General features: G+C 34.7%; 4 protein-coding genes across 14 annotated transcripts; 1 reads left to right on the top strand and 3 right to left on the bottom strand.

Annotated features, from left to right (window-relative positions):
- Positions 1-2,855: 2,855 nt before the first annotated feature.
- On the bottom strand, positions 2,856-9,066 carry LOC118037562 (protein STRUBBELIG-RECEPTOR FAMILY 5-like). 2 transcript variants are annotated; one of them, XM_073404588.1, is made up of 16 exons: positions 7,780-9,066; positions 6,730-6,862; positions 6,542-6,613; positions 6,378-6,443; positions 6,146-6,217; positions 5,993-6,064; positions 5,837-5,908; positions 5,703-5,768; positions 5,365-5,430; positions 4,986-5,275; positions 4,552-4,826; positions 4,154-4,425; positions 3,861-3,981; positions 3,604-3,740; positions 3,333-3,489; positions 2,856-3,254 (listed from the first exon to the last, which is right to left on the bottom strand). In XM_073404588.1, the coding sequence occupies exons 1-16, from the start codon at positions 7,880-7,882 to the stop codon at positions 3,150-3,152; spliced, it is 2,079 nt and encodes a 692-aa protein (XP_073260689.1). In that variant the 5' UTR covers positions 7,883-9,066; the 3' UTR covers positions 2,856-3,149. The 2 variants fall into 2 exon arrangements, with proteins under 2 accessions (XP_073260689.1, XP_034899456.1); XM_035043565.2 differs by having other exon boundaries at positions 2,856-3,186.
- A 144-nt stretch (positions 9,067-9,210) lies between these two features.
- Positions 9,211-12,365, bottom strand: LOC118035367 (uncharacterized). The gene is made up of 6 exons (XM_035040921.2): positions 11,961-12,365; positions 11,601-11,745; positions 11,066-11,326; positions 10,838-10,919; positions 9,981-10,177; positions 9,211-9,725 (listed from the first exon to the last, which is right to left on the bottom strand). Exons 1-6 carry the CDS (start codon positions 12,221-12,223, stop codon positions 9,450-9,452), a joined length of 1,224 nt encoding a protein of 407 aa, XP_034896812.1. The 5' UTR covers positions 12,224-12,365; the 3' UTR covers positions 9,211-9,449.
- Positions 12,366-13,933: 1,568 nt separating this feature from the next.
- On the bottom strand, positions 13,934-18,791 carry LOC118035313 (YTH domain-containing protein ECT4). 10 transcript variants are annotated; one of them, XM_073404589.1, is made up of 8 exons: positions 18,624-18,791; positions 17,659-17,735; positions 17,395-17,569; positions 17,118-17,194; positions 16,525-17,031; positions 15,415-15,954; positions 14,833-15,045; positions 13,934-14,521 (listed from the first exon to the last, which is right to left on the bottom strand). In XM_073404589.1, exons 1-8 carry the CDS (start codon positions 18,670-18,672, stop codon positions 14,153-14,155), a joined length of 2,007 nt encoding a protein of 668 aa, XP_073260690.1. In that variant the 5' UTR covers positions 18,673-18,791; the 3' UTR covers positions 13,934-14,152. The 10 variants fall into 10 exon arrangements, with proteins under 10 accessions (XP_073260690.1, XP_034896735.1, XP_034896744.1 ...); XM_035040844.2 differs by having other exon boundaries at positions 17,662-17,735; positions 18,624-18,790; XM_035040853.2 differs by having other exon boundaries at positions 17,395-17,521; positions 17,662-17,735; positions 18,624-18,790.
- Positions 18,792-18,864: 73 nt separating this feature from the next.
- LOC118035361 (uncharacterized) lies at positions 18,865-20,971 on the top strand. Its single transcript, XM_035040908.2, has 3 exons — positions 18,865-19,008; positions 19,274-19,591; positions 20,074-20,971. The coding sequence occupies exons 2-3, from the start codon at positions 19,276-19,278 to the stop codon at positions 20,802-20,804; spliced, it is 1,047 nt and encodes a 348-aa protein (XP_034896799.1). The 5' UTR covers positions 18,865-19,008; positions 19,274-19,275; the 3' UTR covers positions 20,805-20,971.
- Positions 20,972-26,793: the final 5,822 nt, after the last annotated feature.

The following is a 26,793-nucleotide window of genomic DNA, read 5'->3' as shown; positions in this document are numbered from 1 at the left end:
CAATGTTTTTTTTTTTTTTTTAAGAATTAATATTGTTTGTTTTAAATTAATTTTTTAATATTTTTATATTAACGATAAAGAATAAATTTTAAAAAATAAAAATATTAATTTAATATATTTTTAAATAAAAAATATTTTTAAAAATAATATATATCCCTGCCATAAACACTTTTTTTTTATATAAAACAATAGAAGGATAGATGATAAATGCGTCCAATTATAAGTCTCATTGAAAAGATCCATTAAAAATAGAACGAGAATTTAATAATAAATAAACACGTGGAAATTAAAAAAAAAACTTTTCAAAAATTATTTTCTATATGATAACGAGACTGGAATTTAAATTCTTCTAATTGCATTAATACTATGTCTAAGCCATCCTATAATACTCTTTACAATAAAATAAAATAAAAATAGTAGTAATCCAATTTAATTTAATTTAAATTACCAAGGGTTTACATAATTAAATTTACTCCAACTAAATTATTAACACAATTACGGGGTAAGAGCACTATGTTTGTTTTAATTAAGTTAACTTGCTATAAGTTAGGCGAAATACAGCAAAATTAGCTGTGCGTCCCATCCAACATATGCATGCATGGTTTACCTTTTTACTGAATAAACAATTTTGTGGTTTTTTTTTTTCTTACTGTACATTAGCTAGGCGTCCCATCCGTAGGTCAATTTTGTTTCATTTACCAAGCAGAGGGGAAAACCAATTTCCATTACTCTTCCACCTCCATAAAACTAAAAGGCATGGTTTTTTTACTGTACATTATCTCGTTATTTATTTTCTCACACGTTATTATGCATGAACTGTGTAGATTTTTTTGTTTTTACTATTTGGTTCTCAATTTTATTTTTGGTGATTTAGTTCTAATTAAACACCACTTAATTTTAATTTTTTTTATAAAAAGATGTGATTGAAGAAGAGAAACTTAAACAAAAAAAATTCAAATATAAGTTGCATGCCATAAATTAAAAAAAAAAAAAAAACACTTTGATCCTTGAACTTAAGAAAAACATAGATTATAAAATTTTGGTACCTTAATATTTTTGAAATTCAGTTTCGATATAAAAGTTTATTTTTGTTATTTTTGGATTCAAGAAATATAGAATTAGAAAGTAAATGGTTTTCTCTCATGTTACTTTCGATTATGATTTGTTTATAAAAGGATTAAAGAAGAGATTATGTTCTATAAGGATTTAAGTTTATGTTGTTAAGATTGATTCATGATTATTGGAGTTTAAGGTTAAGTGATTGATTTCAGGTGTATTATTAGAAATAAAAAGTTATGAGTTAATTTATTTAAATTGATTTGTTATGGGTTAGGAATTCATTTCAACTTTGCTGGAAAATCTGGTAAGAACGCTCTTGAGGTTGAAGATGATGAAATTTTATTTTAGTTCTTGATTTATGAAAATCACAGTTTAGTTCCTAAACTTTATAAAATTATAATTTGACCCTAATGTATTTTGGGATTCTAAAAGTGTTGCTATAAAGTTAAAGATGATGAATCTCAGTTTGAAAATTCATTTGGAATATTTTTAGTTTGGTCTCTTAATTTCTGGAACTTACATTTTAGTCCCTGAACTTTAAATAATATTACAATTTGGTCCCTATTTCGTTTCTGGAAAGAATTGAGGATTTTTTATAGGTAAAATTTCAGTATGGTTATGTATTTACAGTTTGGTCCTCCAAATTTGGTAAAATTACATGTTGGTCCTTGTTTTATAAAATTATCATTTTAGTCCCCTAACTTAGGAGACTAAAACTGGTTTTCTTTTATGCATTAGAATCTTTTATTTGTGTTGTTTTGGGTTTTTGTTTTGGTATATTTTGTATATTGTTATAGGTTCTTCTAATGATTTTTAATAAAATTTTCAAGTGTTTCATATGATATTCCTTTTAGTTCTATTTTTTCTGAGTGAGTGGGATGATCTTTAATATGCATGTAATATAAATAAATATGTATTTTAATTATATGATTAGTACGACTAGTTTATTTCTTGAATATTTATAAATGTTGATTTATTTTTCGAGTACTTGTCTATTCTTGAATCTATACTCGTATTTTATTGAATTAAATTCTATTCAATATGATATACATTGCTTGGATAATTATGCAAATATTTATTATGCTTTGATATAGGAATTGTTAGTAACTATATGCTAACAGAGAGTAGTTAGCCTATGTGCATGTAATATTCTGTATAACTAACTAGTGAGAGAGGCATTAGCCTATGGCGATTAATTCTCTCACAGTGATCAACTTCGAGTGTTATCTGATCACCTTCGGGTGTCATTTGATCTCTAACATATATTCTCCTACTTTATGATAATATATTTAGTATGTATATTTATATCAAGATAAATCGATTTGCAACTATTAATATCTAAAATGTATATTAAATATTATTCCCTCACTGAGTTGGTTAAATTCACCCTTTATTTTTAATATTATTTTAGGTTCTTAGTTTTTGTATAGACTTTGTTGAGTGTTCCTGTTTTTTTAATTTTAGTCAGTATGCCTTGCTTGTTTCACAAGGTTTGATTTTAGTTTTGATTCGATGTCTTAGATGCTCAATTATTATCTTATTTTAATTAAGTTTGGATTTTCACAATGTAATTATTATAAATTATTATTTTTGTTTTAATTACTGATGAAACGTTTTGAACTATCATTTGGTTTTATTAGTTTTGAAAAATATAATATATTTTTAAAAATTATAGAATGCTATGTATTTTTAAATAATTTATTTTTTTGGTATGTTTGTTTAAAGGTTTAGTTTAGATAAGATGTTTTTTCTACATCGTTCCTACATTATTAGTCATAGACCTGATATTCGAATCATGACAAATAACAATAGCATTGACAAGCAACTTGGAGGCTACCTCGCTTAGGAGGATGAATCTCTCCATAAAATCTTATAAAAAGAAAAAATCTTCAAAAGTCCTAAGCAGCCAAGCCTACTAACGAAGAAATATTCAAGAGGCATAACCAAATAAGAAGAAATTAATCTTTTGATCTATATTAGTCTTGATAGAACACAGCACTAGTAGTCAGAATCCTCCATCTGACTAGAAATTGTGATATCGTCTCTCAAGTTCATACTCGATCGCTGAACTAATCGCACCAATGCTTGGACTACCTCTGACATAGGTGGCCGAAATTCAGGCTCCGCCTAGTAATACCAAAAATGCAACGCAAAATATTACTTCTCTTTGAAGAGTTCACCAACCTTTTGAATTTCTGAGAAAAAGAGAGAGAGTAAATCTATCCTGCACTAACATTTCCTTGGCATGGAGGGAAAACGAAGCTGGTTCTTACCTGTGCACAGAGGGCAATGATATCAGCAAATCGAGATACTGACTTCGGAGGGTATAGCCCACGCAATGCAGGGTCAACCATTTTTTCCAATGAATCAATGTCATGCAGTTGCGGGGTGGCCCATCGGACCAAACATTGTTCTGATTTGGGTCTCGAACTGTAAGGAAGTAAAGAAATATGACAGCTTAACTAGTTATGATATGGGGATTACATTGACTAACAACACTAGCAAATGGTGAATAAAAAGATTGCAGCAGTAGTGTAACCATACCTGTCGAAAGGCTTCCGACCAGTCAATAGCTCCAGCATCACCACCCCAAAGCTGTAAACATCACTCTTCGTTGTATAAGCTGGAGGCTTAGTGCACTCTGGCGCATTGTATCCTACACCAAGGTTTTGGCTTGTCCGCTGAAAAGGAGAAAAACTATAATGATCAACATGGATTATGTTAATTTTATGCGCCGTTGAAATTCATTTCCAAACTATGCTCGCGGTAAGGAGATCTTTTATGTCTCAAGAAATACTAACATGATGAAAGTTTTCCAGCCCGTAGTCGCAAAGACATGGGTTGAGCTCATTGTCAAGCAAAATATTTGATGACTTGATGTTCTTGTGGATGAAGGATGGAGAACAAACTTCATGGAGGTACCTGATGTGAAAATGTACTTACTTCGTTAGAGAAAAGAAGGGAAGGAAACAGCTATGGGGAATCATTCTGCAGGTGGGAGTACATCTGCTCCCTTACTCTAACAATCTAAGCATTTAGCCACTATCCATTTCAGGTAATCGAGTTGCATGAGCATGTGTTTGTATTAACTTACTCAACAGCGCGGGCCATGCCCAAAGCTATTCTAACTCTGGTGTTCCAAGTTAGTGGTTTACTGTAGTCATCTGCTACATGCAGGAAGCCATGAAGTGAGCCATTCCTGAAATAGTCATATATCAACATGTTATGCCCTTGTTCTGCACAATAACCAACAAGCTCAGCAATGTTCGGATGGTGAACTTTTGAGATGCTTGTGACAATTTCTGAAAAATCCTCTGGCTTTGCACCTTGAAGAAGTGATAAATCAATCGTTTTGACAGCTAAAACCTGACAAGCAAAAAGTAAATTATGTTTCATGAATGCAAAATCCAAACTTCTCGTTGCAAATTGTGTTTGATTCTGTGTAAATCCAGTGACAATTAAGCACATAAAATATGAAATGACTGAGCATACCTTCCCATCAGGATATTTTGCCCTGTAGACGCGACCAAGGGAACCCTCACCAATAAGTCGGCCTGGTGCAAAATTTCCAGTAGCAGTCTGCAAATCTGTCAACGAAAAAGCTACGGCACGAACAGAGGTGTTCCTTCCTGGATTTAGACAGCTTGCAAACTGGTTGTCATTTATAGACTGAGAAAAATTGGAAGGTGGAGGCTTGCAGCCCATGGAAGCAGCTTTTTGGAAAGTCTTTATATCAATCGGACCAGATGAATTGAGTGACTCAGTTTCTGTCACCAGTAAATCATATTGTTAATTTCACACCAACAGCGCCATCAGAATGCACAGTTGGCACGAGACATCATTAAACAGTGACATTATGGTGCGAGCAGAAAGCATAGCAAAGTTGTCAACCATAAAATGATGCTGGAAGTCGGTCAAATAAATACCTTTAAACTCTTTCTTTATGGAAGCAATCGTGTGATTGGATAGTTCTTGTGATGAAAGGGGAGTAAATGTTCTATGCCGGCTACCTTTCTCCTCGTCAAGAAAATTTGAAGATGGAGATGACCTTTTTCTTGAAAATAGTAATAGGAGAAGTACAAGAACAACCAGTGAAGCCAATACTATTAAAACTATAGCGAGTCCACTCATGCCCTTCTTTCCACCTCCCTTTTCATGGCCTGAACTAGATTTACCACGAGGAGCATGACCAGATGACCACGAATTCCCCCCGGTTCTTCAGAAAATAGAATCACAAAGTCAGCGAAGCATTTTCTTACAACCTACATCCTCAAAAAAAAAAATGCTGATTTAGAGTGTTCTTACTCCAGATTATCAATGCCCTCCAGCGAATCAGGGACCCAGCCAGTGAACTCGTTGTCTTCAACATTCCTGCCGGTGGAACAGTGTATTCATGTAAGTGAGTCCTTTACTCTCCACTAACATCAACTACTGTATTTAAGTTTCATCATTCTTATACATGAATCAAGTGAAGTGCTGGTTTTCCCAACAAGTGCAAAGTGAACGCTACTCACATATGCTGTATCCAACTATCAAATTAATGCAGTGATTGAGGACTTCTGAATTTTGTACAATTATCAATATTTCTCACCTAAACTCAAGAACTAGAGCTGCTTAATTGAACTGTGCAGAAGGTAACTTACAAATCTTTAAGGGGGAGTGCGGCGAGGACATCTAAGGTATCAGTGAATTTATTATCTTGCAAATGCCTGTACAAAGGCAAACAATCACAACAAGAAACTAAAGGCACATTAATGAAGATTTTATAACCTCTTACAGTGTGCTGAGGCTTTTGAGTGCAGAAAAACTTTGAGGCAGATTCCCAGAGATCGAGTTGTGGGATAGATCCCTGTCATTCATCTCCATGAGTGTGGACCATAAATTCAAAAAGAAAAAGAGTCACAACCTTTTGATTTCGGTTAGTAGTACTTACATTGTTTTGAGTTTAGTGAGTTTTTGAAACATATCACTCAGCAGTCCATTGATTTTATTATGATTAAGATTTCTGGAGGAAGCATCAAGCAATGAGTATTCATTCTGAACAACTGGAAGGTTTGGTAACAAAGGACAGACCAAGTTTGCTTACAGGTATTGAAGTTTAGTCATCTGTGAAATTGAGTAGGGCACATTTCCAGTGAAGCCATTATTAGAAAGATCTCTGCATATTAAACCTTACAAGATTAATATCAAACACATTGTATTCAATCTTTCCAGTATAAAAGTGAGCTAGGGTAAATAAAAAAGGCTTGTTTTATCTTGCTCCAGATAAATTTGTTGGTATATTCAATATTAATAAAAGAAAATGTCAGGAGACTTACAAGTTAACTGTATTGGGAGGAAGTTGGTATGGTATATCATTATTGAGGTTGTTTTTGCTCACATCACTGTACTATCACAAATAATACAAAAAGCATTGAGGTTATGTTCCTTCATCAGAAAAAAGTAGTGTAAGAAGTGCTGTGATTTAGAAGCTGGGCCTCACAAGTAGGTGACAGATTTCAAGTTTGATAGCTGGTAACCCAGTGATCCAGTAAGTCCAAGTCCAGATAACTTTCTGCAAAATTTTGACAAATAGAAGGCAGCATTCAGAAATTTCAGGGTTATTCCTGCTAAATTTATGAAATGTAAGATCTGTTCACTGGATATACTTGGATAAGCAAATCTAACTACATTTGAGTCACAGATGAGCCTGAGCATTGGATCCCTTCCCATGAGTCTCCACAAGGGTCTCCACCTCTTGATTTCCATCCACTCAGTTTTGAAGGAGAATTTAAGCTTGTAAACATCACATTCAAAGCCGAAACTGCAATCACAATATTGGAAACATCAGAATCTTTAAATACAACTACATATGAAAGTAACTTATTATTTTCTAATCATATAGATACTCAGCAAATTATGATTATGTGATTGAAAATCATAAAAGAAGGGTTCACAGTTTTAATGCTGTCCTCAAATATTTGAAGCTTTTAAGCCTACTTGTATCCAGTTTTGGTCCAAACTTATAGCTAAAACAACCAGTTCTTCAGTGGAGCACAAGGGATCCAATAACCAGATTGAAATACTTCTAAAGAAAAGCTTCTATTTTCTATAACTTAAACCCATCGGTTCGCATTCCATTACAGGTTCCGCTTTAAACCTAGACCATTGGACTATTGGAGGTGAAAATTGAGCTTATGGTTTTCTTCTATTATTTATTTAGCCTCAAAAAGGGTTCAACTTGATTCAAACATTACAACTGTATATTGAAATGAAATTTTCAGCATAGTTATTTTCATATTGAATGTGTTTATCTAGATATACATGAAGAAGTAGTTGTAAATATGCCTTGACAGATCCAATCTATGAGAACTAAGAACACCCCATCAGAAGTTATTTTTTGCATTTAGAGAGAATAGCTTTCACTATCCATTGATTAAACAACAAATGGTTATGGTATTGATAAAGGCAATGTAGATCATAGATCACCCTTGAATGGTGTTAAATAAATCAAATTACATTCTCTCCTGAGGTTAAACATGCACAGAAATTTCAACCTCTGATCAACCTTAAGAGCCGACATATATATTTTATCTGTGAAAGGAACCTTACAAAATGTTACATAGTTCCTAAACACCATTACCTCATTCAACTATGGTAATTACCAGGAGAATCAAAACAAAATGTAAAGTAAAATCAATTAGAATTTCAGTGCATCCACAAATGGTGTACGGTACATACCATCATCAGAATCAGTCTTTGAATGGACCAAGGTGGTCAGAATTCCAAGAGAGACAATCAAGAACCCTACAAGACTATGGTGCATTGTCCTACACCAAAACATAAACCAATATTTAAGCAGAAGAAAAGAGTGATGTGCTTATAAAAGCAACAAGTTATTCAAGCTATCAAGGGGATGGCGATGAATAATGACGTTTCAGAATTCAGCCAACAACAAGAAGTTCCTGGCCGTCTAGGAGCAACAAGGAAATGGGAGTTTTCTCCTGCATGTTCTTTGTTTATTATTTCTTCGGCTGGGGAAGCTTGAGGAATTTTCTTTTTTGAAAAAAAAGAAAGAAAAGAAAAGTTGGCTATTTTTGAAGGAAGAGGGCTAAAAAAGTGAGTGGCATTTTTGCAGAGAAAAAAGGAGAGCGAATGATCAGGAGAAATGAGAGTGTCAATGTTTTCCAGCCTTACAAGTTATTGCCGAGTAATAAAGCCTTCTATTACAGTCTTCCTTCCTTTCATTAGCCGTTTTTCTCCGAGCCTTTTTCATAATCCATGGTTTTTTTTTTTTTTTTTTCCTACTATAGTTACGTATCCTTATATTTTACGGATGGTCAAAGGTATCTTCAAGCCAATTTGCGCATAAATTACAATTATTTATATGAGAAATTTTATGGTATTTAAAAACTAAACAGTCACATCTTCTTAGTTATTATCTATAATTTTTTTTTTTTTTTAAAAAGGAATCTTATATGGTGATAGTGTAATTTCTAAAATCCCTGAAAGTTTTACATAACATGGCAAAGCACAATTCTCCATTCCATTCGTATCAATATAATCTATTTCATTCATATCAATATATTCTAACTGAAAGGATGACAATAATTATACAGGAGTAAATTAATGAAAATTTAGGAATGTGGAAAATCACTAGGAGAGAATGTCTCCTGTCAATAAATACTCCACAATTTGGTAATTGCCATATCAAGCTTTGTTATGATCATTTTATATGATTCGTACCCTTTTCAAGCTTGCTTTTTGTGCCCTTAATTCAGTGATGGCAGCCTTGAATTGAATTTTAGGTCAAAAGTCAAAACAAATTAAGGCAAATAAAGAACAAAAAAAGGTCTCCTATATTATGTTTAGTAATTTATAATGTGATTAATAATACAGTGAAAGTGTTTTTTTAAAGTATATTAAAATAATATTTCTTAAAAAAAATTTGTCAGCCAAAACACAACTTAGAAAACACTTTCAAAGGCAGAAGCAACTGCAGTGACAATCGAGCACGGCCCAGCAATTTCGTCACGGCTAATCTTGATACTGCAAATCTCGAGTCTTCAAGAGGATACAAGATGAGAGCTCTCTACATTTAAGCTTTCCAAACTTTTTGTGTTGGCTCAATCTTCAAACCTTGGTGTTGGCTCCTGACTTCCTGAAGATGGCTTTAGTGGAAAATGGTAATAAGAATAATTAAGTCACAACTTTTCTATACACTTAGTATTCAAGGAACCAAACTACCACTGGTGAGAAAGAAATTCAGCTCACTCCTACACGGACTAAATATGCACTCTCCTTAAGATGCATAAATGTCAGATTTCATGCTCTAGTTAACAGAATATGCGGAAACAAGCTTTATGAGGTCCACCACCATTAGTCTTGGTCATACAATGTCATCATGTACATCATCTTTCCCTTTCTTGGCCTGACGAGGCATCATGTTTTCTCAGCTTTGTCAGGATATATGCCATGGCAACTTTAGCACCAAGGCTAGAGTGCCCACGGGACAGGAAGATTACACCCCCTAGAAGAAGCAGACCATTTGCGACAATTTTTTTAGATGGCCTTCTCAGGAATTTCTTCTCTTTGGCTTCGCCAGTATCTAGTCCCTGTGAGGCAATCAATGTTGAAGTTGCCCGAGTATCCACAACAGTGTTCATTGTTTCTAGTTCAGGTGGAACCTATGCCACAAGAGAAAACACAAATTTGATGATCTCAATATAATGAAGCAAGTAATTTTTTCTTTTTCAGTAATTTTGGCAGTTTAATCACCTACCCAAGGTTTTGGAAACTGAGTCATTTACACTACATATTTTGAATATTATGTGTAATGTTCTTCAGGAAACCTTGACTTCACCAGTATTCTATTGATAGGCTGTGCTAAGTCAAAAATATTTTCTTTAACAACACCGGTATTTCAAGATGCTGGTGCTCACCTTCTGGATAAGAGTCACTGCAGTAACAGCTGGACCTGTCCAAGGATGACTCATCAGAGAGTATTTGCGTAGTGCATCATTCATCTTGCATACATAGCTCCATATGCCCCTTGAGAAAGCCAACTTTGCCATCTCCAAATTCAAACCAGCATCTTCTTGGTGAAACATTTTGATCTGACAAGCGTTTCTACCAGGGACTGTAAAATAAAGTGATTGAAATTACAAAATAATCAATAAACAAGTAAACTACTTCCATTTAGGAAGAGTTAAAAGAATAGGTAATAGACAATCCAAAAATAAACTGTTTTCATTTAAGAAGAACTAAGAGATCAGGCAAATTGAAAATCATGGACATAGTCTCCAAACATAGACCAGATGATGAATAGTACCAAACCAAAACAAAAGTGATCAATATCTTGCATGAAGAAACGTTCAGTAGCACCAAAGGATGTTCCATTTCTAACTATATGAATAGTAATACAAACTCCAGAAGAAAACATGATATAAATCAAACTGAGTCTGAGCTAAATACTTCAAGCTGGAAAGAAACATGCAAGCTCTCTAAAATACTAAATTCCAAACAAATATGAAAATAAAAGGCCCAAAATCAGTGTCAATAAAGCTCAATATGAGACGTTTCATTCCTTGTTTGTTTGTTTTTTATGTTCGTCTACACTGCAATGTCAGAGAGATGATTTGTAGAAAATACTGAATTCCAAATAAATATGAAACTTAAGAGCTAAATAATGTAAAAAAAAGTTCAATATGACAACGAGACACATCATGCTCTTTTTTTGTTTGTCTGACCATTTTGCAATGACAAGAAATCACTGCAAAAAGCCAGGTGAGGAACTTACCTTTACTGATTCTCCAACCAGATCTAAAGAACTTCACTCGTACAAACCTCCTCTGTCTTACAGCTAAAGGGTGTTCGCATTCCTAGACATGATCATCAACATCAAAATATAAATTAAGAATTAGCCATCGAGATGATGAACTCATGGTAGCAAGTCCATGCAGGTAAATCACATTGTAAAATGCAACAACTAACTAATGCTTTCAAACTGATTGCAGTTGATCATTACCTTAATAAAGCAATAAAAAGTTTTATCTTTTCCTTCCCACAATCTCCATGCTAAAACATATTCCCTTGGCGTCAAGAGAGGAAATTTCTTTATTGTGCAACCAATTTCAGTTCCATTAGTTCTATCCACCTGCAGCTGCTCATGTTCAACCACGGTCTTATCCCACTGCTTTCTGTATTCATTGTCCATGTAAAAGTCCCTTAGCACCTCCATGGTGCAATTTTCAAACACCGTCAAGCTCAAGTACTTTATAGGAGCATCCTGCAAATATGCAACAAGAAAACACCACGTTTCATTAATTCACTCTAATAGCACTCTCCAGTCTCCACCAATAATAACCGATCCCGATACAAAAAAGAAATCAATTGGTCACGCCCCGCCTTTGTACCATAAGTAATATGAACTCATAAAACACATTAAAAATTAAACTCTGAAATGAACGCAATTAATATATTCAACCAACCAAAAGGAGAAAACTTTTAGCAAATTGAAAACAGTACAACATTATTAGTATTAGTAGTAGAAGGCAACTAACCTTAGGTTTGAAACATTTGGCGGTATATGCTAGAAGATTGTTTCTCTTATTTGTAACGTTTTCCCATTTCTCATTCTCAGTTAGCTTCTCATCCAAATTCTCAATCAAAAACTTCAAGTCAGCTACTGAAACAATCTCTGAAACCCTGCATAAGCAGCAGAAAATAACAGAACTTGCATGTCAGTGACAAAAATCCACCCAAGATTGAAACTTTGATTCAATTAAACCAACCCCAATTCAACACAAACACCAAACAATAACAAAAATGAAAAATAACCAAAAAGAAAGCATCAACGTAGAAGAAAAGAAGAAAATAATGATTTTCAACAGGGACCAGATCGAATAAGAAAAGCTAAGTACCTGGAATTAGAGGAGGCAATATCAGTAGCAGAAGCAGCTGGAGAAGAAGAAGAAACGCTATGTCGCCTAGAAGAAGAAGAAGAAGAAGAAGAAGAGAAGAATCTGAGCAGTCTTGTGGAGAAGTTGTAAAGGATAATGCAAAGAAGAACAAAGAGAATAGCACATCCATAACAAAAATTCAGTCTTTCATTTTGGAACCAAAAATCCATTGAAGATTTTAAAGAAGAATAGAGTGATGATCCATTGAAACCAAAGAAACCCATCTTTCTTTAGCAATTCTAAGTAAAACCCATAATTTCTTTTGGCTGATAGAAGAAAACAAAGGATGGAAGATCGGTCGGTCATTAACGAAGTTCACAGCTTTGCTTCTTTGATTTCCCTGACTTTTCTGTCACGACATTTTTTTCTCTCTCTTTATTTATTTTTTTAAGTAAATTATTCTTTAGTCCCTGTTGTTTGAATTAAATTATGACTTAATCCTTTATATTTAAGAACCTATAACTTAATCTCTTTACTTGCTGAGTGTTGTTAGGCTTTTCTCTAATCTATCACCATGTGGGTTTTTCTCTAAGAATTTAAATCATGAAATGACTACGTTTTGGATTAAGGAAAAACCAAATAGTGTCCAAACAAGACAATGTTTAGCAAGATTCTAGGGGCTAAGCTATACATATTAAACATTGAAGGACTAAGGAACACTTTACTCTCTTTTCTTATTTTCCTTCCTCCTATTGGCTGTTAGTTGTTACTACAATTTTCTTGGTTGGGAAAATTAAGATAATCACAAAAGTTATGAGTAGGGCAATTTTAGTTTATTATTGTTAATGTATCCATTGATTATTTGATTTCTAACATTGCCCCTTACTATGTTGAGATTCTGTCTGATTTTGGACGATCCACAAAAGTTCATATATTTATATTACAATTTTGAGTGCAAGTTGATGAAAATATTTGGTTCTGGTTAAAATATTGAGAAAAAAGGGAATTGTACTTAATTTTAGTGGAGAATCTTAAAGGATGTGTCATGTCAGGGTCACTTGAATATCCACCCAATCCAATCCCTTCTTAGAATAATGCCAAACTATTTTACTAGTAGAAAGATGCCACTCTCAAGTTCATGGATAAGAGGATATGCATAAGCTACAAGATCACGCATAGACTCAGCATTGGCAACTATTTCCATCCTCTCCAATTGTTAATAGCAATTTATTGGTGAAAAGCCTCTAAAGGGATACTGCAGACATAGCAACCATTCACTCCCCCTCTTGTTCTCACTTTTCTGCACCAAACCAATCATAGCGATGAAAATGACATGGCATGAATAATTACCGCAAATTTAAGAATAATTTTTTTTTTTCAATGGCATTAAATAAAAGGTTTTGCATAAATCTCTTTCTTTTGGATCACGCTTTCAGTTCATCAGCTTGTCAGATTTACTATACTGCCTTCAAGATGATCAGTCCCTCTTAGAAATTGAATAGTGCCCTTATCTTGTCTCTTAAAGAAGAGAGTTACACCCTAGACGAGGTTCTAAAGTGATTTTGCTTTGCTTGAAAACAAAGTAAGCAGCAAGTTCCTTGTCCTCAGCCACACTGCACATGCTGTGCACATAAAAGAGTTAGAATCATCAGTTCGTAGGTGACTTTTTTGTTATTCATTCTCTTCGTCTTCCTTCCACTAATACAAAATATCATTTGTTCCACTTTGGGTACTTGGTGCCAAGTGCTGACAGAATCCGACAACTTTGCTGTGTGACATCATTGTCATGATTCTTTCACAAATTGATGAATAACATGAAATAAATGAATTCGTAGCTCATTATGGAGAAACAATAGAATCAATGCGGTTCTTCCTTCAACATCTTTTGCTATATTTCCCTTATTTGCAAATGCAAGATCTCAACCAGTGTCTCCACATAGTTATTCTCACCCAAACTGCAACATTAGGACCAGGAAAACAAAAGGAACACTGAATACAAGTAGAACGCGACACTCAAAAAACCATGTATTATACATGCAGCGCATCTGCCCCGCAAAACTCATAAGCCCTTCATCCAGTTATGGATGTACTCCAATCAATTCTGAGATATAACTATCTACCTTCACAAGATAATGGAGAACTAGAAGATAGAATTAAAGTTCATGTCACATACACTACCAGGCACTGCCAAATCTTGCAGTATTTGTTTCTTCCTAACTGGTCTGTGAGGGGGAGACAGTTGTGATACCATCTTCCAATTTAACTCTAGTTCCCACAGAACCATCAGTGCCAGAACTAGCTCGATCAGTAACAATGCCTTCTTTGCTAGACTCATCCAAGCAGATAACTTGAGCAAAACTCTTTGACATCTGCTTGATAATATCAGTTGGCAAGGTAACTGCATTTCTGTGCTCACTTTCTCCGACTACACCAACAGCCAGCAGGCTGGCTTGCTGTCTGGCCTTCCTATCTTGCATGGCTTTCTGTCGATCCTCGTAAAAATCAAAATCATCTAAGATAGATGTATCAGTTTCATAATTCTTAAAGATGTTCAACATCTCAACACCCTGCTCCAATTTCACCTGCAATAAATCAAACTTTATATTAGGTACAAGAGAGCTGAGAAAATACATGTTTCGGAATTTCTATTTACAAAAGTGTGAAAAGAAACCAAATAATTTCCTAGAAAAGAAATAGCCACATTATCATTAAAATTTTAAGCTTACATATAGCCAGTGACATCACATGAACTGCAACTGAGTCAGAATAAACTAACTACCTAGACTCCTGGAATTGGAATTTCAAGGACCAACAAACCACTGGTAATTTCTTGTTGTGGACCAAAAATACCTAAAGCACTAAGAAATTTTTTGTGTTCCAAATGAATCCCTACCTCCTGCGTGTCTCGACTGTTAGTGACAGGCTTGTTGTCATTATTTTCCAAAACAATGTGACGAAACTGGCTGTTCGGGACATCTTTAATAATGTGCCATTTGACAGGGAACTGCCCACTCCACTTGTCCTGCTGCCAGTAATCCACACTCTTGTCAAAGTCAACAGGTCCAACCATTTCAGCCACCCCACAGAATTGAGCACTAGCATTCACCTGCATATAAGAGTAACAGAGAGTACATAAGCAAGAAAAAACAAAATTAGAAGTTCAGAGGCAATAATAAAGATTTAGCATTCACCTGCTATAAGATTAAAAAAAAAAATTAGAAGAATATAAAGGAACCATAGAAATTAACAAAGAATTAGAAGTTCAAGAGGCAGATATGTTGCAGGAGCTTTGGTTTCCCTCCAACATTGGATAGGAGTAAATACAGCACTAAGACATTGATGCATTTAAAAGAAATGTAAACATCACCAAAATCTCTAGTTCAGTGATATATATCAAGTTCTTTCTTTTTGGCCCAAGGCAGTGGTCTGGCTTCCAAGTTACTAATCTTTGAACACTGAAGAATCAGGTATTTACCGAGAATAAGAGAAACACAGGACAAGGATCTTGCTTGTCCTTAGCTTCATGATAGGCAGTATCCAATTTTCTATTCCCATTTGGAGTGCTGGCCCAAACACCATATTTGATGCTCTTGTGAACATTATCTTCACTGTATGACTTGATGATGAAGAACTTAGCATCCTTGTATTCAGTCACAAAATCTGATTGGTTGTATGACTCATCATGGATCTTGGCAGATGGTTTGCTATGTTTCTTATCATCAACAGAAGGACCATGATCAGCTGTATTTTGAGCCTTAGACTTTGAGGCCCTTGGTCCTCTGTTTTGCTCGCTAAGAATATCAAGACTACCGTTGCAGCCACACAAGGAAATACTGCTTCTTCCTCGCAATCTGCTGTTTTCAAGGGAGAGCCAGCCCCGGCTGTTTGTCCCCAAACTAGAAATTGATGCACTTCCAAAACCAGATCCCTGATTGTAACCACTCTGCAGATAGGCTCTTTTGTAGGAGTTTGAACCTGATTCAAGGCCATAAAATGATCTTTGTTGATGAGATGCCTGCAACAAAAAACTTGTCAGCTAGCTTTAATACTAAAAGCCATAATCTGCCTCATCAATTGTTATGACGATCCCTGGTGCTCATCATAACATGCTAATCAGTAACAAAAATGCACACTATTTGTACATTAAAAATGTTTGCAGTCATAGCCAAAATTTATGGCAGTGCAAATGTAAGCTAGGGATGTTATTAGGCCTCTTATACCATGTTTTGGATATGGGTAGAAAAGAAGGATAAGGTTAGTAAAAACCATGTAATAAATTCTTAAAAACATCAGCTGGCCTACTATATTTATAAGGAAAAAAGCAAGAGCCTTCAAACAATCATTTAGTCATTTATTGGCAAATAATAAATAAGGTCTTTTGCATGATTGGTTTGCTAGGGCTACAAAAATCTTGCATAAATCATCATTTAAAGTTATGATAAAATTTCCAAATACTAAGCTTATAAAATTGATCTCGGACAAAACAATCTGCACCATTAATTACAGTAACATCTTGTAATGAGAAAAGGTAAGTGGCATCATGTATTATCTACAGAATATTAAAAAAAAAGGTAAGAAAACAAACCATTCCAACATTCTGCCCAAATGACCCAAGCATGCCAATAGGCTGTGGAGAAACTGCAGGTGAAAAGGGGGACAAGGGCCTATTTCTATCAGAGGGCTTTGACCAAGCTGACCAAAGTCCTCCAGATCTCAATCCATCAAACCCATGCTGCAGATCATGGAAACCATGTTTTCCTGGAAAACTGCCTCCACTAATTGATCCCACAGGAGGATAACTAGGCCTTGGGCCGAAAAGCATGTTATCACCTTGTTGGTCGATGTTTGCCAATGTGTTGAACTCTGGTTGTGAAATGGGTGATGGTGAGGTAATATATGACATATTAGGAGGACCTAGATGCTGATAATAAGGTGGCCCAGAAAATGGAAATTGCTGAGGGGAGTACAAGTGTGCATCACCACCGACAGAAGGTAAAGGAGTGGTGACTGGAGAATAAGGTCCATAGGGCATTTGCGGACTATATCCATATCCAGCATGAAATACAAGAGAGGGATTATCATTGTAGACACCCTAAATAAGATTAGAAAAAAAAAGGTCAGGGAATAATAGAAAATGTGATCTAAGTAAGAAAATGATGCAATGGAGGGGGTGCTTACAGGTGACCCAATTTCTAACCCTTCAGCATTTATGTATGGAGGATATTCATCCCATTCACCACTCGCATTGTCATAACCTGATTGACAACATGAATAAAATGGCCCCTTAATTAATTTACCTAAGATATCAAGAATCAGAAACTAAAACAGAAAAATATTGCAGTTACATGCATTTGACGTCTAAACATTAATGCTTAGTGTCATCTGTGTGACATCATTGATCGGTGTGATCAGTGACTGTCAAGTTCAGGGCCCTAAAAAGGACTGTGAGACTAACCCCTGTAGTAGAACGCCTGTGCCTGAGGGGCATAAATATTAGGTGGATAGACAGCATGATCTCCAGGAGAACCAAAAGCTTCAGATTGACCTGTGTTATCCCTTGGATGACCTAAAGGAGCTGTATCCTGAGAGGAATTAGAAGAAACTGACGTCTCATTTTTTGCTGATAGAGTCTGAAAATAAGTTACAAACAAGGCTTATTTTAAACTTGTGAGTATGGAAAGAAAAAAAAAAGTTCTGAGGATTGAAGTTTATGTATAACTACCCGCTCCATGTTATCTGATTCAGCAGGTTTCTCTTCTGCATCCATGATCAGTATGCTCAGTGACTTAGTAGAGTCTTAGAAACACAGGCACTACAAATTTATTGACCAATCAAAGCTAAAATTGGAGATACGAAAACTTGAAGCTATGAATATGTGCGCACAAATCCACACATTCACACCTATGCACATATGATAAATATAAGAACGTGAATACTTAAAAAAAAAAAAAAAAAAAAAAAAAAAAAAAAAAAAAAAAACAAACAAACAAACAAAAAAAAAACCAGTAAGATCTATTCGATACAAGAATTAAACAGGCTACCGCCATACATAATACAAAACAATGAGCAACCACTCATTAGTAACCAAATTCTATACACTATAACCATTCTTTGATCAGTCAAAGATATCAGCTTGACAACAATAAGTTAGCTCATAAAAACAGACATCGCCTTGAATTCTCAAGCATGTCAAACATTTTTCTTTTCATGCCACTGGCTCATAATTCCAGAAAGCAACCATGTCAAGAAATCAATTAAGCTTCTTGAACCTTCCCTTCACAATACTTCACTGAATAATTTGCTATACATGACAAGCAAAACGGAGAAGTTGCAATAATTAAGGTCACCTCACACAACCCAGATCTCAGATCTCAAAATGAAACACCCAGCACAGCCCAGATCAAAGCAATTTAATACCTCATACATGTTTACAATATCTCAGCGTACAAAAAGACAAGGATCCTCCAAAAACTAAAGAAAGAAAAAGAAAGATTGACTTTTTATATTCAAACGAACATGACCAAACAATCCACAAGCCAATTCATCCTATAAATGACTTAATCTCCATCAAATCAAAACACCCCATCAACAAAAAGGAGACTTTGAATTAAAAACAAAAAGGAAAGAGATAAAAACTGTATACAATTATGATGAAGATAAGAAGCGGGGCAGGTAGAGAAGTACCAGAGGGACAATCTGGATCAGGTTGTGATAGTGATTGGGTTGCCGCCATATGAATGAATCAGAGGAAGATCTCTTCAGAAATGGCACCAGAATCTAAGTCAAAATACCAAAAAAGTATATATCTTTTTCCCAACATAGTTATATAGAGGGAGTGAACAATTTTAAAATTAAAAATAAATAAGTCGAGTGGAGTAGAACTCTATCAATGTTTTTTAAAAAAAAAATATTTAAAAAATATTAAATTAATATTTTTATTAATATTTTATTGTTTTAATGTTATTTTATTATTTTATACAAGTACAGGGACAAAAGGAGTCACAATCCCTCAATTTATAATGGAAGCATCTAAAACTCAAATTATAGTTACGACAAACATCACCTTAAGGTATCCCTCTCTCAAGGAAGATTTATTTATTTATTTATTTATTTTGCATATATAGGAGTAGAACTCAACAAAATTTGCATGACATGCCACTCCTAACAATCACGACCACAGACAGGCATAAACACAAATTCTCAAACCAAACTGCGGTCTTGGTTGTAAAATTTGACTCTTCAATTTTGTGTCCACAAACTGTTTGACATAATATCCCAACCATTTTTATGATATTACAAATGCTTTAAACAACTCTTCTCGTTTTGTTAACTAGGCATGGAAGTGGCACAGTGTTATCTAGATGGCAATGCAGACGCAGTAGAGTTTTGTACGCATGAGCCATATCACAATGTTTTAGCAGCTGCAACTTACACTTTGCAGGAGGGGGATAGGCCGAGTCGAACTGGTAGCATTTCACTTTTCGATGTAAATCCTGATGTGGGTCGGTTTGAGTTGTTTTACCGCGTGGAGACTGTGGGGATTTTTGACATTAAGTGGAGTCCTGTTGTTGGGAATGTGGGTCCAATGCTTGCGCAAGCTGATGCTGATGGTTACTTGAGAGTTCATGGATTAGAGTGCTGTTCTAATGGAGGTAAAAGAACTTCGATTTTGAAAATTTAAGTTGCGTGGCATGCGCGCGCGTATTTATGAGTGAAGTTTTGATTCTTGAAAAATATGAAGTGAAAAAAGGAATTTTGCCCATGAATAATGTTATTGGTGTATAGTTAATCTTACAATTTTCCATGTCCTTAAAAACGCATTTTCTTGGAAACAAATGATGGTGGCCCTTCTTATTTCCTTCTTACATGTTAATATCATGGGTGACTGCTAAGTTAGTAAGTTTATAAACTCTTTTGGTGTTGCCCTAAAAAACCCGGGATTTCGTACTTGTGATAGGAGGGATTCAGAAAGGGGAAGGGTTAACATTGATATGTAATCTAACAATTGGACAAAGTAGGAAAATAATGGTTATATGGACTGAAATTATAAATTTAGTGACTTGACTACGAAATCTATGCTCTTGTTGTCCTGTTTGCTTGGTTCTTAGGAGTTTTTTGTTAATTCTTGATGCAGGGGACTCTCTATCTCTAAGAGAGATAGTTGGTGAAAAAATAAGCTCCTCTATGTGTCTTTGTGTGGACTGGAATCCATCAACCACATCTATCTTAGTGGGGCTTTCTGATGGTTCTGTATCTGTAGTGTCCTTTTCAGAGTCCCAGTTAAATGTAATTCAAGAGTGGAAAGCACATGATTTTGAGCTATGGGCTGCATCATTTGACATTCACCAACCTCAGTTGGTATACACTGGTTCGGATGATTGCAAATTCAGTTGTTGGGATTTAAGGGATGGTCCTTCCAATTTGGTGTTTCAGAATTCTAAAGTCCATAAGATGGGTGTCTGTTGCATTGCAAAGAGTCCTAGGGACCCTAATATCTTACTCACCGGTAGTTATGATGAGTATCTAAGGCTATGGGATGTTAGATCAATTTCCAAACCAGTCAATGAAACTTCAGTTTGTTTAGGGGGAGGAGTTTGGAGAGTCAAGCACCACCCATATGTACCAGGCGTGGTCTTAGCAGCTTGCATGCACAATGGCTTTGCAGTTGTGAAGATTGATGAGGAGAAAGGAGAAGTGATGGAAACCTATACCAAGCATGGCTCACTTGCTTACGGTGCAGATTGGCAGAGGGGGACTTTATCTCATAAGGTCAAACAAAACAGCTCTGTAGTGGCTACTTGTTCCTTTTATGATCGGCTTCTTCAGATATGGATACCAGAAAGTAGCGTTGTTAAGCAACTTTAATGCAGTTAAATATATATGTGAAATTAATGACTGAGAAATATTTTTTACATTCAGACAAGAGAAAGACTGAAAAGTTTTATACTTTCAAGGATATTATATTTTTTAATATGAACAATTATTTTAGATGGAGAAACATGACAATTTATCATATTTTTTAGGGCTTAAAACTTTGCTAGTCTTGAAAATTTTCAGTCCCTGATAAGATTTGAAATTACTTCATGTAGAATCCCCCCCCCCTCTTACTTCCATTATTTCTTCTAATCCTTGTGTCCTTCTATACCACATTAATTTTTTCAGTCTTATTTCCCTGCAAAACCCGTTTCTGATCTTTAATTTAAGACTGTTCTAAACACCACAAATGTCTCTCATTGTCTTGTAGATTTTAGCCTCTACATGGTTCAGTCATCAATTTAGACTCTTTACAGAAATGGGTTGGCCCAAGCTTTCATGGTTGGTTTTGCTGTGTTGGGTTCTTTCATCTCTGTGCTTTAGAGCTCTCTGTGATGATGCAGAGGTATCTGTGAAGTTCTTGATGGCTCCCCATGCATTCTCACACTTGAACATAGCTGCATTTGAGTTTTATATCAACAAAACTCATCCCTAGAAAATGAATCTGGAGAAAATGTTTGAAAATCCGGTTTCCTTTCTATTTTCTGGTTTATTGTCGCTGTTGGTTCATTCATTGAAACTTGTCTTCTTCATTCTCTGTTAACTTATTGTAATTGAATAACACGCATGCAGCTGGATAGTGGCTCTCAATCTGATTGTGGAGCTAGTAAGGTTTCCTACCAGGGCTTGCAAAATGGGAATCATATACATTTGAGGCCTGCGTCAAGGGGTCTCAAGGAGTTGGCTGTGCTACCTATAACTGGACTGTTGGTTAAGAAACCTTCTTTCATTCTTTTTGAGTAAATATTGTGAAATTTCTTTCATTCTGTTGTCACAAAAAGAATGATTGAATTATTAAACATGTTGTGGACCTCAAGATCAAGTGAATTAGGCAGAAGAAAATATTACCAGCTAGCTAGTCGTGTTCCTAATCTCGAAGAGACATGCATGCATGCAAATGGCTCAACAGGGACTGGTGATGAAACTTTCACTTCAGTTTTCTTCATAAGAAAACAAACTTGCTTAACATCGATCCTTACAATACTATATAGCACTGATCCCAAAATGACAACAACTAATTAAATATAAATATATATATATATATATATATATATATATATAAAACTCTTACGAATACTGATTTAAGTTTTCTGAAAAAAACATGGATTACTTATGAATAGGAATGATTAAATTAAGAGATAATTAATAGGTTATAAAGGAAACTATCTTTTATGATTTTTTTTTTATTTGAGTATTTACGCTGATTCTTTCAATTTATTTGACTGAGTGCACTCATCAAATATGATCAATTACATCAATTTTATTACTGGAATATTGATTTCGCTGTCGATTCTCTATGAAATCACCAATCTAAGCTGATATTATTTTATTTTTCAAGGATAATAAAATATCAAGTACTTATGTTTTATACTCATAATTGTTTTACAAATACCAAACATATAAATTTGAATAAAATATAATTAAAACTCGATGTTTCCAAAGTTGCTAACAAACAAGGTATGTACGTATAATGCTCCTAACTTTACATGCTCTTCTTACAGTAATCGTGATTCACACGTCCATTGCATCATGACAATGCCATTTTTTTTCCCTCTCCAGCTAGCCAGATTGAGAGGGCGTACTCTTAATAAACACTGTACAAAGGAAGGAAGAGTCTCCCTGAAAATAAAATTAAGTTCATGCATAAAGCAATGGTCTCTAAGGCTCTTCTTGTTTCACAGCCTTGATATGTTAGGGAGGACTTATCTGACAGATCAAGCTAAGGCTCTTCTTGTTTCACAGCACAGCCTTAGGTTTTTCGTTTTTTGTACTAGATATACTGTCAGTCAGTTCAAGGCCTTTGGTCTCAAACGGAAACAGCAGAACGCAGCATCCTGCTACAAATATTATGCACAGGAAAAGAGTAAGTGCTGCTGTCTGATGACATCCTTGCACCAGACTTACTGCCACAAGCGGGCAAATCATCCCTCCAATTCTTCCCATCGAACTTGCAACTCCAATGCCTGTTGATCTCACTGATGTTGGGTAAATCTGGCAAACAAAAAACCATATTTTATCACAGACAAGTAACTTGAGTTCAATGATAAACAAAATGGTGGGATATTCAATGCGTGAAGATTCAACTCCTATAGGCCATGTGTGCTATTGACTGCGAAATGTAAAATTGCTCGCAGATTTCTGCCATAAGTGGGATGAAGTACAGGTTTTAGTTATAGCTAGTACCAGACGGGACTCGCGTGCTATGACGCAGGCCTCTCCAAATTTTTTAAAAGTAAAAAAATAATATTCAAATAACGATAACCTCAAACATATTAGATTAATTTTTAAAAAAATTAGTGGACTGAGTTAAAAAATAATATTCATTGGGTTATGATGATAACGTGAGACAAATCAGGTTTAAAAAATAATATTTATCGTTCTAAGTTGTAAAATTAAGAATACCTGTAAAAGACAAACATAAAAAAACCACACGAAAAAATTTCAAACCATAAAAAAATAAAAATTTAAAATAACTAAAATTAAAACAATAGGACTAACAATGCACAAAAATAATTGAAAGAAACTAATAAGGAACTAAATTGAAAAACATAATAAATAAGGAAAAGGATAAAAAAATGAGGACCAAAATGGAAAACCAAACAAAATTAAATCAAACTCCCAATGACATAATTAAAAAAAAAATGAAAAAGGAGAAAAAAAATAGAAATAAAAATAATGAGGACTAGATTAGATAAGAAAATCTAATTAGATTAAATGATTAGAGATGAAATTAAAAACAAAACAAACTTAAAAAGCATTGACTCTAACAAAAATAAAAATAAAAAAAATGAAGACCAAACCCAAAACAAATAAAAACTGAAGGACACAAAGAGCTCTGCATGTATACCAAGGCAAGAGAGAGAGAGAGAAAATAAATGGAGGAGAAAAAAGGTCAATCGTTGCCGCACCACCGCTCATATGCCAATATACACCACTCTAAAAGATGTGTCACTATCTTTCGTGTTGGATGAGCAGGCGATCAACCTTTTTTTACCACTATACGTGCCTCAATGCGCCACCCAAATGGAGTAGGGGACGACGACATGCCTACATGTGCATGGCACGCGTAGGCCAACATTATCAATTTATTAATATTATAATAATGCAAATTACTAAAACGATCTTAAGGGCATACAAATATTACAAAAAAATCATGATGCAAATACAAAAACACCTTCTTAAAAGCCTTTAATTTATCGAAGTTAAAGGGAAAAAACAAAATTTAATTGTACATAAAATGTGTAAAGACATAACAACCCCTCACTTAAAGGTCAATATTTCTCGGACATGAAGGGCACGAAAGTTATTTCACTGTACAAATAAACTTGTAAAGAAGCAAAATCCCCTAGACCAAAGGCTAATTTTTCCAAGCCCTTGGGGACAATATACTATTTTTACTGTACATAAAGTACACAAAACAAAATTCTTGCCCCCAATCCATTTTCGAATGACATTTGGATCCCATGGGAAATACGATTTTACCCTCACTTCAAAGGCAATTGTTAAGAATGAAGAGCAAAATAGTAATTATACTGTTTGAATCCAAAATGAATCTCCTCACATGCTATAGTAAAATATTGAACCCTTTCAGTGTTTTTTTTTTGTTAATACACTAATAGTCTTGGCTTAGTTATTGTTGATTTTCATTGTTCATACACACACACAAAACACTAGACTTATTGTTCATTTTCTAACAATTCATTTTAGTTTTATTTTGTTCAATTGATCCCAATTGAAGGCCAATTACTTGTGATCTCTTGGTCATACGTGAAATTGAAAGAAGGGGTCCAAAATAAAAAAAAGTTGTCAAACATGGATGACATGTCAGAGATTGCATAAAAAATACTCATAGGTCCTCAATCTTTCAAAATAAAGCAATTTATACAATTTAGGTTCGTTGAGATTTTAAAAAATCCATTTTGATGCACAAGTTCATTTGTGTTTGTCATAACCCATTTTTGGGTTATTCCCTAAATTTAATTTTTTTCTCAACCTAAAAAAAAAAACGAAACAATGCCTTTTTAAATGACACTATTCTCCTTCCCCTACACACGAGGCAAGGGAAGAAGGGGTTTATTCCCCTGTTTTTTTTTTGGCTTTCCCTCTCTCTCCTGAAGATCCAAAACCGACATGACCCACACCCATTGACTTGTCAAAGATGAAAAGGCAAAGGAGACAAGCTCTGTGGCACCTTGGAACGACTGTCTAGTGGTCGCCCAACCACATTACCCATTTGACGCGATTGGACTGGGTAGGGGTGGCTCTCTCCCCTGACCTCCTATAAATACAGGAGAGGGACAAACGAAAAGAGGGGATGAATGTAAGAGAAAGGAAAGAATTGTTCGAGATACAGAGAAGGTGAAGAGCAAAAAAAACAAAAAAGAGGGATTTCGAGGAAAAATAATAATTTTGAGATGAAACATAAATGAAAAAGAAAGTAAAAAATAGAGGCAAACAAAGGGGGTAGAAAAAGAGAAAACAGGGGAGAGAATGTTTGAGAAACAGAGGGAACGAGAAAAAAAAAACAGAGAATGACAATTGAATTTTGAACCAGGGGACGTTTGAGAGGACTAGAGAGGGAGAGAAAGAATAAAACAGGGAACAAGAGGAAGAACATAACAGAAGAAATAAAAAGCATAAGGGAAACGTAAAGAAAGAAAGAAGAACCACTAGCCAGTCAACGCCACAGTTCGCAACCGCAACACCATCCATCGCCACCTGCAGCATCGCTAAGCCGCAAATCTACTTCTTCCTCTTCCTCCTCTTCTTCTTTGTCTTCTCTAGGCCACTCCACTGTTCTACGTGAATAGTGGAGAGTCTCTCCACTGTTTGTTTTAGTTTTTTAGTCCAGACAGTGTCGGCCCAAACCAAAGTGGTTGGGCCGGGCCCAACCTAGTAAAAAAAATAAAAAAAATTCAAAAATCTTTTTTAAAAAATTTATGATTTTCCCGTGTATTTTCCTATCAATTTTGCACAATATTAGTTTGTATTTTTATACTGTAAAGATGCAAATCCGATATTAAAACACCTACTTTTCTCCGAAATGTTAAAAAAAAAGTCTTGTTTTCATGCATACAACCAAGTCTTTTTTAAAATTATATATCATGTTTTTATACAATTTTTTTTTTAAAATATCTGTTTTAGAATAAAATTTTGGCTTTAATAACCAATTTATCAAAGTCATGAGAACTAGGCTAATATTTCAAAAATTTCAAAAAAATCATTTTGTTTTCTTTTAATATTAATGATTTAAAATGTATTCTTGATATTAAAAAGATAGTTTTCTTTAGTTGACATAGAACGATTAGGTTTTACTTGATGAGACAAGAATCTCCATACTGACGAGAACTTTTCTTAAACCATATACAAACCCATAATTAGAAAACACGACAAAACCTTAATTTTTATCAGACAATTAAATAATACAGCTTACCTTAGGTAGGACGTATTTGAGATGCTAATGCTTTTCCTTTACACAACTAGTCCCCGTGCCTGATCTCTGAGACCAATTAGGGTTCCTAGTGACCAAATACTAGGTGACGATTCTCATTCCTGCTTTCCATTGATAAAAGACAAGAATTTATTGTCTCCCTATGTTTTCCAAATAGACAAATACCCATACCTGAGAGTGGACGATATCGTTGACGCCGCACACATGCGACAATGTTATTTTTCAGTCATTGGTTAAAGAGATGATAAAGAGGGGTTGTCAGATTATGATGAAGAGAGAGAAAGTCACCATCCACTCTAGGGTTTCATGGTGGTTGTTTGGAACCTCAATGTTAGATTTAACCCGACATAGCAAAAACTATTTTGGTTT

The sequence above is a fragment of the Populus alba genome, chromosome 14, assembly GCF_005239225.2.
Source record: "Populus alba chromosome 14, ASM523922v2, whole genome shotgun sequence".
In the NCBI taxonomy this organism is placed as follows: Eukaryota; Viridiplantae; Streptophyta; class Magnoliopsida; order Malpighiales; family Salicaceae; genus Populus; species Populus alba.
This window is presented reverse-complemented; position numbering and strand designations above follow the sequence as displayed.

Bases quoted from the DNA above. Each gene is read 5' to 3' on its own strand.
- LOC118035361 (XM_035040908.2), top strand. From the start codon at position 19,276: ATGGAAGTGGCACAGTGTTATCTAGATGGCAATGCAGACGCAGTAGAG. The intron at 19,592-20,073 runs GTAAAAGAACTT...TTCTTGATGCAG, and splicing joins AGAGTGCTGTTCTAATGGAG to GGGACTCTCTATCTCTAAGA.
- LOC118037562 (XM_035043565.2), bottom strand. From the start codon at position 7,882: ATGTTTTGGTGTAGGACAATGCACCATAGTCTTGTAGGGTTCTTGATT. The intron at 6,218-6,377 runs GTAAGTCTCCTG...TTTAATATGCAG, and splicing joins CCTCCCAATACAGTTAACTT to AGATCTTTCTAATAATGGCT. The intron at 4,426-4,551 runs GTATGCTCAGTC...TTTGCTTGTCAG, and splicing joins CAAAATATCCTGATGGGAAG to GTTTTAGCTGTCAAAACGAT.
- LOC118035367 (XM_035040921.2), bottom strand. From the start codon at position 12,223: ATGGGTTTCTTTGGTTTCAATGGATCATCACTCTATTCTTCTTTAAAA. The intron at 11,327-11,600 runs GTTAGTTGCCTT...GCATATTTGCAG, and splicing joins CCAAATGTTTCAAACCTAAG to GATGCTCCTATAAAGTACTT. The intron at 9,726-9,980 runs GTGAGCACCAGC...CTTGTGGCATAG, and splicing joins CAGTGACTCTTATCCAGAAG to GTTCCACCTGAACTAGAAAC.
- LOC118035313 (XM_073404589.1), bottom strand. From the start codon at position 18,672: ATGGCGGCAACCCAATCACTATCACAACCTGATCCAGATTGTCCCTCT. The intron at 17,570-17,658 runs GTTATACATAAA...ACTTATTTTCAG, and splicing joins CAGATAACATGGAGCGGGTA to ACTCTATCAGCAAAAAATGA. The intron at 17,032-17,117 runs GTAAGCACCCCC...AATCTTATTTAG, and splicing joins GGTTAGAAATTGGGTCACCT to GGTGTCTACAATGATAATCC.